Source organism: Tribolium madens, unplaced genomic scaffold (assembly GCF_015345945.1).
Source record: "Tribolium madens isolate multiple individuals breed KSU strain unplaced genomic scaffold, Tmad_KSU_1.1 Scaffold_3;HRSCAF=73;Tcas5.2_LG2, whole genome shotgun sequence".
Taxonomy (NCBI): domain Eukaryota; kingdom Metazoa; phylum Arthropoda; class Insecta; order Coleoptera; family Tenebrionidae; genus Tribolium; species Tribolium madens.
This window is the reverse complement of record NW_025401006.1, coordinates 14,161,906-14,174,996: the sequence shown is the minus strand read 5'-3', so window position 1 is coordinate 14,174,996 and position 13,091 is coordinate 14,161,906. Positions and strand designations below refer to the sequence as shown.

At 26.7% G+C, this 13,091-nt stretch overlaps 1 protein-coding gene across 1 annotated transcript in view; it reads right to left on the bottom strand.

Annotated features, from left to right (window-relative positions):
• Nucleotides 1-2,134: 2,134 nt before the first annotated feature.
• Nucleotides 2,135-13,091, bottom strand: part of LOC123007511 (liprin-alpha-1) — a 136,442-nt gene continuing 125,485 nt past the window's right edge. The window contains exons 12-16 of the mRNA XM_044402856.1: nt 12,106-12,257; nt 6,737-7,210; nt 6,523-6,679; nt 6,349-6,465; nt 2,135-2,795 (exon numbers count right to left, since the gene is read on the bottom strand). Of these exons, the coding sequence (XP_044258791.1) occupies nt 2,709-2,795; nt 6,349-6,465; nt 6,523-6,679; nt 6,737-7,210; nt 12,106-12,257 (987 nt within the window). The 3' untranslated portion in view covers nt 2,135-2,708. The remainder of the gene's footprint in view (nt 2,796-6,348; nt 6,466-6,522; nt 6,680-6,736; nt 7,211-12,105; nt 12,258-13,091) is intronic.

The window sequence follows — 13,091 nt, the reverse complement described above, 5'->3', positions numbered from 1 at the left end:
AAATCGCAGTGTATAATTTTTTTAAGTTTTACTCAACCGATTACTTAAATAATTCAGAAGATATTTTACTCAAAAAGCAAAAAAATTTGTAATCATGTATTTTTGTATTTTGTACTTTTTTTAGTACCATGTTATTCTAAATGCCCTTGACGTCTAACAAATTATAATAATAATAATTATTATTATTAAGAATCATTACTTTTCGCAGCAAAGAAGTGTTTTATTTTTGAAATTCGATAAGAAAAAAATTAACAAAACGCACAAATTTTCGTGATTCGATAAAAATTAATAATATTTTCTCTAGTTTTTTCTAAAAATTCGGATAATAAAAAAAGTACAGCGTGACTCAAAAAAACGGTGGTTTGTTAAACCATAAAATTATTCAAAATTTTATTTTTTATTAAATAAATTTGGTAACAACGTATCAAAAATTTCTTGGTTTCTATAGTAACAAACGTTTCAAATTATTATGCGCAGACACAAACTGGTTCAAAATGTATTGCAACGTTGCCAATTTGTGCTACCTTTAAACATTCATATTTCCAAAACCATTCGACCTAGAAAAATTACAAAAGCAAATCTGAGCTCTTATTAACGTTTTCTGTCACTATATAAAAGACTGTCTGACTTTTTTAATTTTTTTTTTCTAAAAAAATCTAAATATTTTCAATTCTTTAATTGATGTAGCCTAAAAGAAAATGAATTCACGTCAAACACACTAAAACAATTGTTGTAATTCATGCTCCACAAAAACATACCTAAAAAATATTAGACATCAATTATTTCTTTTATTAAAGTCATGCAATGAGAGCATTCAGCTTATAGATTAAATTGTTTAAAAAATGACTAACAATGCTCAAGGCTCACTTGCTACAACTCTCTAGAAGAATTGTTATCTATTACATAGAAAGCACTATTTTGGTAACACTGATCTTCACGTCTCCTGTTATTGTGCACAATAATAAAAAAAAAGAGAGAGAGAGAGAGAGAAAGAGAACAACAACGTGATCGGTGCTATATTAAAACACATAATAATAATAATAATAAATTGAAGTGAGCTGAGAGCTTCGTACCTGAGGTCTCACCTGAGTCAGCGCTTCCATGCGCTGCTTCAGTTGTTCCTCCATTTCAGGCAATTTCGAAAACTGAGCAAGTTTTTGTTCAGCCAATTCCAATTTCTCTTGAATTGCTGCGATCTTCTCTTCTTGCAACTGCAAAACACAATTATTATTAGAAATCGTATCTGTGATGGAAGGTCAATGTCTAATTATCACAAGGCGACAAAAAAAAGTCATGTCGTGACAACTTGACAAATTTTATATCATTTTGTTCGTCTCAGTGAGACAAATCAAATGCACTAAAAAAAAATTCAAAAAGTCCACACATTTTGAACTAATTAATTTTTTTCTAATTTAAATGAATTTAAAATACTTTAACTTTAAAAAATCATTACTCAATAACTATTAGGCCGATTTCCTTCAAATAAAGACCATTCTAAAGGGATGGAATTGCCCTTTAGAATGATACGCAATTTGAAATTGAATATTGGTAAACTTTTTTTCGAACATTGTTCGAAGAAGTTCGAAGTAAATCGAAGTAATCTAAGAAAAACCCTACGAGTAAATTTTGTTTTTCATCATTACCATCGTGTAGAGCATCAAAAACTTCAAAATTAATACTTCTCTTAGAATCCCTAAATAAAATTATAAAATAGTTGCTAGTACAAAAACTATTTTCGAAAAAAATAACAAAATTGTTTTTTTTTTCGAAAAAAAAATTGTCAAATTTGGTCATAAATCATACTATTTTTTGAACTTTTTAGCTTTTTTTGAGATAGATCACGAAATTAAATCAAAAATGCATTTTTTTTGGAAAATTTTCTCCAAACCAGTCGAAAAATCAATGCTTTTTTAAAGCACATTTTTGAGCTAATAAACTGAGTTTTTTGTTTTACTTGTAGGGTTTCCTTAGATTATTTCGATTTTCTTCGAAAACTGTTCAAAGAAAAGTTTGCCAATATTCAATTACAAATTTCATATCATTCTAAAGGGCAAGTCCATCCCTTTAGAATGGACTTCATTTGAAGAAAATCGGCCTAATAGTTATTGAGTAATGATTTTTTAAAGTTAAAGTATTTTAAACTCATTTAAATTAGAAAAAAATTATTTAGTTCAAAAAAAAAAAAAAAATTTTTTTAGTGATCTAAAATTTGTCAAGTTGTCACGACATGGCTTATTTTTGTCGCCTTGTGTAATCGGATTCGCTAATCAAGATGTGAAATAGCTGAGTACAAGTCGGATACAAACCATCCACATCCAGAAGCTTTACGAGGACACCGGTAGTTTTTTTTTGTACTAGCTAATCAGCAAATTAACAGTGTCTACAAGCTCAACAGATGGCAGCACCGAGTGCAGGCACGCATGGGATAATACTGACTGTCGCTGCCACATTCAACAATATACTCGCTGGTAATCCAACAGATAAACAACAACTTCAATGTACAATTAATAATACTATAAGTTATTTACGATACAGATTAGTTCATTAAAGCTCTTATGTCATTTTCATACACAAGTCTGATTTTTTTCTTTTGTACAGCGAATATCGACGACGAGAGGGGAGAGGTAGCACGGGCTGCATATGACTGCGAGCAGCGGAACACTACATGGTCTGTTTTTTTTTTTTTTTTAATGGAGGTCGGGGCCATATCAGGACCGGACTAGGTCATCCACCACTCGTCGCTCTGTCGCCACGCGGATGAGATTTGTGAATTCTACTTCTAAGGTTTGCCTTGCCTGGAAAAACACAAAAAAATTATTCGTAAAATTAAAAATTGTAAAATATTCAAGGAGGTATATCTCCGAAACCGCTGCTTTGCGGACCCATGTTTAATAAGAATTTTTTGTTTGTTTTGGTCCATACTATTACCACCTGAAATATTTTACAATCTTTTTTTGACACCCTGTATAATTTTTAAAAATTCTAATTCTATCTGTACATCAAAAATGTGATGTTTTTCAAGATTTTCTTTCTATTTCAGTGTCACAACTGAAAACAGTTGTATAAAATGCAATTTTGTGAAAAAATAGTATAAAGAACGCGTGATACAACCTCTTATTGTATTTGAAACACAATGAGAGTGTTTGCAACACTTGTTTTTTAATATACTATTCTTGTTTTTTTTTTTGTTTTTGAGATCTGTAAAAATGTTTATTTTTTTCATATGGCAACATTAGAAATCGAAAATTTTTTTAAATAAGTAAAAAAAAATTCGTATAAATTCTTAAACAAAACAAAATTTCATTTTCAAAACACATCACATTTTTATAGCACTTTAATTTTTTAAAATTATGATTTAAAAAAAGTTTCGTTTCTTACTTTTTATATTTTATATTTTTCAATTTTTTTAAATTAAATGTAAATTGTTTGTAGAAATTCAAACATTGCAAATAAATAAAACGGGTGATATAATTACAATAAAAAATTACTTATCCAGATTTAGAGATTTTTTTACTGTTTTTTTTTTGGGTATTTTGAAACTATAAGTTGGGTTTTTATAAGTTTATAATTATTTTTTTGTTTTAATTTAAAATTGGTTAAAACAGGCCAAACTTACATCAATTTCGACGTAATTCGAAGGTTTTTTGATTTATTTTGACAAAATTTCAAGAAATAAAAAAGTTTGTAAAACCAAAATCGTTTGAAAAAGCGAAAATAACGCCAATTTGAGCATAATTCGATGTCAAAATCTTAAAAAAAAATGAAATGACTCAAAAACAATGTAAATCTATTGAAAAAAAATCAAAATAAAGTTCGGTAATTTTTGTCAAAACCTTTCAAAATAAACATGTTTCTGGTCCAATTTCATAAAAATCGTGGAAAACAGGTCAGAATAATGCCGATTTTAGGTGTTTTTTTTCAGTTTCTTAAATAAAATTAAAAAAAAATACTTAAAAAAGGAGTAAAGTTGATTGGACAAGACCAAATAACGTCACATTCACCTAATTCTGTGGTAATTTGACTTATTTTGATAAAATCTCCCGAAATAAGACAGAAACACACGAAAATAACGTCAATTAAGATCTAATTTGGTAATTTTTTGGCTAGTTTTGTAAAGTTTTGGAAAATAAGTAAATCCCTGACTCAAAAACAGCTTACTGTTTTTTGAGTATTCTAAAACTGGAACGATGGTAGCTTTTTTTGATTTAAAAATAAGCTAAATTGCTTAAAACAAACTAAAGGTATATCAATTTCGATATAATTTAATAAAATTTCAGAAAATAAAAAAGTTTATTAATGCAAAATCGCTTGAAAAAAGTCAAAATAAGCCCAATTTGAGTATAATTCGGTAATTTTTGACTTGTTACGACAAAATATTCAAAAATAAGAAGATAAAAAGAAAACAAATTAAATGTTTTGAAAAAAAAAAGTCTATCGTAATCTTGCAAAATAAATATGTTTTTGGCTCAGTATCGTACAAAATCGTTGAAAACAGGCCAGTGTTTTTTTCAACTTTTTTAAGTAAAATTTCGAAAAATAAAAAAGTAAAGTAAATTAAAAAGTACCAAATAACGTCATTTTCAACTTAATTCGGTCATAATTTACCTTGAGAAAATCTCTCAAAACGCATAAAAATAAAGTCAATTTAAACTGAATTTGATTTTTTTTTGGGTAGTTTTGGCAAAATTTTGACTCAAAAATCAACTGAATTGCTTGAAAAAAAATAAAAACGAAATTTTTGACCTAATCAGTAATTTTTTTTAGTCAGTTTTAGAGAAACCTCGCAAAAATAGAAGGACTTTTGACCTAAAAACAATCTAAATTTTCAAAAAAAATTAAATTTTGACCTAAATAACATAATTTATTATTATTAATTCGGTAATAATTTGACTTATTTATCTCGCGAAATAAACAGAAACATACGAAAATAACGTCAATTTAGGTTTAATTTGGTATTTTTTTGGCTAGTTTTGATAAAATTTTGGAAAATAAGCAAGTCCTTGGCTATTTTTTGAGTTTTTTGTAATTTTAACGATTTTAAATTAGCTAAATCGTTTAAAACAAGCCAAAGTTGTAATTCGAAAATTTTTGGACTTATTTTGAAAAAATTTCAGGAAATAAAAAAAATTATAAAGCAAAATCGCTTGAATTTGAGCATAATTCAGTGATTTTCCGGTTTCTTATGATAAAATATTCAAAAGTAAAAAATGCTCCAAAAACGAGTTAAATGGACTGAAAAAAAATCAGTACAAAGTCAATTTTAATCTTATTGGGTGATTTCAGCCAAAATCTTGCAAAATAAATATGTTTCTTGCTCAATATCGTACAAAATCGTTGAAAACAGGCCGGAAGAATGTCAATTTTAGGTGTTTTTTTTCAGCTTTTTAAATAAAATCTCGCAAAATAAAAAAAAATTGTTAAAAAACGAGGAAAGTTGATTGAAAAAAACTAAATAACGTCATATTCACCTAATCTTGTGGTAATTTGACTTATTTTGACAAAATCTTGCAAAATAAGACAGAAACACACAAAAATAAAAATAATTTAATTATAAAAATAATCTAATCTTGTAATTTTTTGACTAGCTTTGATAAAGTTTTGGAAAATAAGTAAATTTCTTGCTCAAAAACAAGTTTTTTACTGTTTTTTGAGTATTGTTCTTTAAAAATGAGATAAATCGTTTAGAACAAAATTACATCAATTTCGATATAATCCGAAAATTTTTGAACTTATTTTGACAAAATTTCAAGAAATAAAAAAGTTTATAAAAGCAAAATCGCTTGAAAAAAGACCATTTGAGCATAATTCGGTGATTTTCCGGTTTGGTGCGACAAAATATTTAAAAATAAAAAAAATGCCTCAAAAACGAGTTAAGAAAAAAATCAAAAAAAGGCAATTTTAATCTTATTCAGTGATTTCAGCCAAAATCGTGCGAAATAAATGTTTCAGACACGTGAAAACAAGCCAAAATAATGTAAATTTTCGATGTTTTCCCAGCTTTTTAGTTCAAAAAGTTCATTAAAAAATCATTTTTAACTTATTTCGGTGACAATTCTTTGACTAATTTTGAGAAAATCTCTCAAAACGCACGAAAATAGCATCAATTTAGTTATTTTTGACAAAATTTTGGCTCAAAAATGAGCAAATTGCTTGAAAAAAAAAAAAAAAAACGAATTGACGAAATCTCTCAAAATTAGGGTGAAAAATAAGCTCAATTATTTGAAAGAAATTAAAAAAAACCTAATTTTTGATCTAATTAAATTATTTTTTATAAGAAATAGTAGAAAAAAATTCACAAACTTAATTTTTTTCTTGTTTTGACTTTTAATTATTAAAAAAAATACTTACTTGTGTATTTTGAGTCGGAATTTGCAACGTGAGAGCCATACTGTTCGCATCAAAACTCTCATCCAATGCAATTAAAGCACCATGGACTCCTGATTCTAATAAATTGTTTGCATATTCCTATAAAAAAAAAACATAAAAAAAACTCAATTAATACAAAAAAAAAATAATAATAACCTTTAATCCAATATTCGACACCCATCTAATAATACGTTCATTGCTCCAAACCAAAACATCCTGTAACGCATTTTCAGAATTTTTCCTCCTCTCTTCCAACAAATTTCGATCATAATTCAACCTCTTCAAACATGATATGCCATACTGTAGACTAGTCCTACAAAAAAAAAAAAAAATTAATAAATTTCACCCCGAGTCACACACACAATTAAACCTGTGAAAACTATCGACCATTTTGAGTTGCCCCCTTAGATCCTTCTTGGTGAGATGGTCCAACATCCTCGCATCGACCAAACACTCCATAAAGGTGGTCCGATATTGGGGCAGCCCCAATGCCGGCAGCCACGAATTCCCAATCCATTCGTGGTTCATATCCCCGAAGGCTAATGTCGTGCGCGAGGTCTTTGGGGCCGAGGGCGACGTCAACGACACCATCTCCTGGATGGCCAGTCTTAATTTCAACCGATGCAACGGATTACTTATTCCTATTTCTCTTTGGATTTCGGTGTCGCTGAGGGCGCTCATGATAGCCCCCGATTTCACGTTCGCTCGACATGCTGCCACATACCATGCCGGCATTCCCACCCATAATTCCAACCATGCGACGATTGTAGGGCCGTTCCATAAGGCAAATGGGGTTCCTGCTTTCATGGCTTCGGCGAGAAGTTCGTGTCTGTAATCACGCTCCCTTATAGAGGATTTCGAATAAATTAGTATAACACACACCTCTAGAAATTACAAGTACATGAAATATTTTATATTGCAGTTTTTGTTCAGTTTTTTTCATGAGGTGGTGTCTATTTTAGTTGTTATTGAAAGTTTAGTAAAGCGGTGACCGAATTTAATGAATAAAGCAGAAAGCTTGTGTTTTATACTGCAATATAGCATATTATGCATGTGAAAATCAATAAAATAATTATTATATGTGATTTGTTTTCTATTATAATTTTATTCTTACTTAATGTAAAGGATATTACCGTTAAATAAAGTTATTATTATAAATTGGGCATATTATTATTATTATTACCTTGTATAATGTTTTTGATACGAATAACTCATATGGAGGGGCAATGTGTGATTATTTGCCATATGATTTAATTTTTATAGAAAAAAGCTGTTTATTCAAACACATTATTAATAAAAATTGAATAAAATGTAGACAGTTGTAACTATTAAAAAATTATAAAAATCAATAAAACCTGTGATAATACAATTGAAATAAAAAATTACTTTTTTAAATTTTCGAATTTTTTACTGTTTATTAGACACTTTAAAACTATAAAATGGGCTTTCATTATGAGAGTTTATTTGTTTTTAATTTAAAATTTGTTTACAAAAGACCAGAACAACATCAATTTCGATATAATCCGAAAGTTTTTTTCATCTATTTCGATCAAATTTCAAGAAATAAAAAAGCTTGAAGGACCAAAATAACGCCAATTTGCGCATAACTTAATGGCAAAATTGAAAAAAATCAAAATAAAGTTAATTTTAATCTTATTCCGTAATTTTTGTCTAAACCTTTCAAAATAAACATGTTTTTGGCTCAATTTCGAGTCAGAATAATGTAAATTTTCAGTGTTTTTTTTCAGCTTTTTTAATTAAAATTTCGCAAAATAAAAAAGTACAGTTAATTGAAAAGAACCAAATAACGTCATTTTCAACATAATTCTTTGACATGTGTTGAGAAAATCTCTCGAAACGCACAAAAATAAGCTCAATTTAAACGAAATTTGATAATTTTTTGAAACGTTTTGACAAAATTTTGACTCAAAAATCAATTGAGTTGCTTGAAAAAAATAAAAATAACGAAACTTTTGAATTCTGCGGTAATTTGACTTATTTTGATAAAATATCGCAAAATAAGACAGAAACAGACGAAAATAACATCAATTTAGATCCAATTTTGTTTATTTTTACTAGTTTTGATAAAATTTTAAAAAATAATTAAGTCCCTGGCCCAAAAATAGGTTTTTTAACTGTTTTTCGAGTATTTTGTAACTGTAATTATCGAAGCTTTTTTTTTAATTTAAAAATAAGCTAAATCGTTTAATGCAAGCTAAAGTTACATCCATTTCAATATGATTCGAAAATTTTTGGACTTATTTTGCAAAATTTCAGACAGTAAAAAAGTTTATAAAAGCAAAATCGTTTGAAGAAAGCCAAAATAAAGTAAGTAAAATTCTCAAAATAAAAAATTAATTTAAAAGAACCGAATAACGTCATTTTCAACATAACTCTTTGATTTATGTTGAGAAAATCTCTCGAAACGCACAAAAATTAAATCAATTTAAACTAAATTTGATAATTTTTTGGGTTTTACAAAATTTTGTCTCTAAAATCAACTAAATTGCTTTCATGGCTTCGGCGAGGAGTTCATGTCTGTAATCACGCTCCCTTACAGAGGATTTTAACCAAATTAGTATAACACACACCTCTAGAAATTTTGTGGTACATGCAGGAAGTACATGAAATATTTTATATTGCAGTTTTTACGCCGTTTTTTCATGAGATGTTGTCTATTTTATTTGTTATTGAAAGTTTAGTAAAGCGGTGACCGAATTTAATGAATAAAGCAGAAAGCTTGTGTTTTATACTGCAATATAGCATATTATGCATGTGAAAATCAATAAAATAATTATTATATGTGATTTGTTTTCTATTATAATTTTATTCTTACTTAATGTAAAGGATATTACCGTTAAATAAAGTTATTATTATAAATTGGGCATATTATTATTATTATTACCTTGTATAATGTTTTTGATACGAATAACTCATATGGAGGGGCAATGTGTGATTATTTGCCATATGATTTAATTTTTATAGAAAAAAGCTGTTTATTCAAACACATTATTAATAAAAATTGAATAAAATGTAGACAGTTGTAACTATTAAAAAATTATAAAAATCAATAAAACCTGCGATAATATAATTGAAAAATAAAAATTACTTTTTTAAATTTTTATTTTTTTAGTATTTATTGGACATTTTAAAACTATAAAATGAGGTTTCSTTATAAGAGTTTATTTGTTTTTAATTTAAAATTGTTTAGAACAGACCAAAACAACATCAATTTCGATATAATTCGAAGGTTTTTTCACTTATTTTGACCAAATTTCAAGAAATAAAAAAGCTTGTYGGACTAAAAATGCTCGAAAAAGCCAAAAAACGCCAAATTGAGCATAATTTGATGGCAAAAWCTTAGAAAATAAATGAAATGAATCAAAAACAATGTAAATCTATTGAAAAAAAATCCAAATAAAGTTCGGTAATTTTTGTCAAAACTTTTCAAAAAAAACATGTTGTTGGCTCAATTTCGGGTCAGAATAATGTAAATTTTCAGTGTTTTTTTCAGCTTTTTTTAATTAAAATTTGAATGAATAAAGCAGAAAGCTTGTGTTTTATACTGCAATATAGCATATAACGCATGTGAAAGTCAATAAAATTATTATAAAATACCAAAATATCTGTCAAAATATGAATGAAAATTTCATTTTTATCATTTTGATTATTATTATTATCATTATGATTTATTCAAAGACAATGCTTGTAACAAAAAAAATGTCAGTTAAAGAGACTTCATAAAGTGAAAAAAATGTTTTGTTTTTGAGTTTTGCAATTTTTTCAAATTAAATGAAATTTTTATCGATAAAAATTGAATAAAATGTAGATAGTTGTAACCCTTAAATAACAACAGCCTTTGTAAAAAAATTATAAAAATCAATAAAACCTGTGATAATATTTTTGAAATAAAAAAATACTTTTCTTAAATTGTTACATTTTTTTACTGTTTTTTAGGCACCTTAAAACTATAAATTGGGCTTTCACATTAAGAAGTTTATTTGTTTCAAATTTAAAACTGTTTAAAATAGGCGAAAATTATATCAATTTCGACGTAATTCGAAGGTTTTTTGACTAATTTTGACTAAATTTCAAGAAATAAAAAAAAATTGTGAGACCAAAATCGTTTGAAAAAAACTGAATAACGCCAATTTGAGCATAATTCGATGACGCAATCTTAGAAAATAAAAAAATCCAAATAAAGTTTTATGTGGAAAACAGGACAAAGTATTGTCAATTTTGGGTGTTATTTCAGTTTTTTTTTAAATAAAATCGCAAAATAAAAAAAATTAGTTAAAAAACGAGCAAAGTTGATTGAGAAAGACTAAATAACGTCATATTCACCTAATTCTGTGGTAATTTGACTTATTTTCACAAAAATCTCGCAAAATAATACAGGAACACACAATAATAATGTGACTTTACATGTAATTTTTGGTAATTTTTTGGTAATTTTTTGGAATTTTGGAAAATCGGTAAATCCCTTGTTCAAAAACAGGTTTCTTACTGTTTTTTGAGTATTTCGTAACTGTAATTATGGAAGCTTTTTTGATTTAAAAATAAGCTAAGTTGTTTAAAACAAGCTAAAGTTACATCAATTTCGAAAAAATTCGAAGATATTTGGACTTATTTTGAGAAAATTTTAGAAAATAAAAAAATTATAAGAGCAAAATCACTTGAAGAAAGCCAATTTGAGCATAATTCGACAATTTATGCAATTTAAATTATATTTAAGCCCAAAAATTTACTTATTTCATTAATTTTTCTCAAAAAAAAAAAACACTATTTTTGACCGTGTCGAGTAATTTAGAGAGTTTTAATTTTAATGCAGAAGTTTGCTTACTTTGCAATTTTTCATTAAAACATAGCGGAGAATTTACAAATTAGGCTGTTTTTACCGAATTAAGTCAAAAAAAATTTATTTCGTAAGAATTTCTATAAAACATTACAAAAAAATTAAAAAATTACGTCAAAGAGAGATATTTTAACTTTTTTTTATGGATTTTGCTAGTTTTTGAGTAAGAAATCGTTAAAAACAATCCAAAAATCGCTGAATTATTACAAAAATTACGTTATTTTAGCTTTTTTCGAGACATTTAGATAGTTTTTGAGACAAAAATTCTAATATTATATGTTTTTTTTTAAAGTGGACAAAAATTACCTTTTTCTATGAATTTCGCTCATTTTTGAGTATGAAACTCTTTCTTTTATTTTGAAAATTTAGTCAAAACAAGCCAAAAATCTACGTTATTTTAGCTTATTTTTTTAGCAAATTTTATTGTTTTATTAAAACAAGCCAGAAAAGTTACACATTAGGTTGTTTTTTTGTGTTTCATACGCGATTTTACTAAAAATCATATTTTAATTTTTTTTTGAACTTGTGATTTTTATAAAATTAAAAAAAAACTACCAAAATCCACTTAAAACTACCTAAAATCGCTAAAATGCTAAAAGAACTCACATTTCAGATTTTTTTGTAAACAATTTTTTTGATTGTAGGAAAAAAAACAAAATTATTTTTTCTCTCAAAACACCTCTTTTTTTTAATTGGTTGCATTATTTTTTGTTTAATTACCTTTTTTAGCAATGAACAATTATTATCAATACGATTTTTTTTTCTACAACAACTCGTTTAACAGCTTTTAAGTTAAAGTAGTTAGTTAGAAAAAAATGGATGATAAAGTAGTTAAGCTTTGTGAAATACTTGCGAATGTTAAAAAAATGTTAAAAAAATCATACACCCACTTCTTCTTCTGTCTTCGATCAAAGTCTCCCTTCTGTCCCAGTTTCCCAGAGACGCTCATCGAATCACTTAAATCACCATCGGGCATCCCAATGCTGGTTTGACTAAGATTCAAAGAACTCTCACTTCCAACTTCTTTTCCTTTCACCTGTTGCACCCCAAAAAAACCACCAAATTAAAATCGTCTTTCTACAGGGTGTGTCAGAACTTGCGCCCCAGAGAAAAATTCAAGTAAGATAAGATAGCAAAAACTAATTGAGAATTTTGAAAATTAATTTGGAAAAAAATGTGTTTTTGTTTGAATTTCCTTTTTTCATGAATCATTGATCACAAAAATCTACATTTTTTGCTAAATTTTGAAAACCAATTGAGAATTTAAACATTAAGAGAAGAAAATAATTAAGAATAATGTTTTCTTTTTAAATAAATGTGGAGGTTTTGCTTTGATTTTTTCGTGATTTTGGTCACTTTTTTTGATTTATTAAAAAACTGTTGTAAAAAAACCTGAATTTTTCAAGAGTGTGTTATTATGTAATAAATTGCAAAGTTTTACTATAAGTATTTTTTACCCTTCTTCTTTTTCATTATAATTTTCTCTTAAATCTTCTTGTTTCGGATTTTTACTCCCAATTCTGAATTTTGAAAATTAGTTCAGAGAAAAAAAAAAGAGATAAAAAGACCTAAATTTATAAAAAATGTGTTTTCATTTAACTAATTTGAAGAGTTTTTCCTACGTTTTTTTGTTAAACTTTTAAAACTAATTGAAAATTTTGAAAATTAATTGAGAGACCTAAATTGAAAAAAGAAGTCTGTCTGAATGAATTGGAGCCTTAAAAAATTTCTTTTTTCAAGAAATATGATTTTTTGAATTTTTTGATCACAAAAATCTACTTTTTTTGCTAAATTTTGAAAACCAGTTGAGAATTTTGAAAATTAAGAGAGGAAAATAATTAAGAATAATGTTTTTTTTTTAATAAATTGG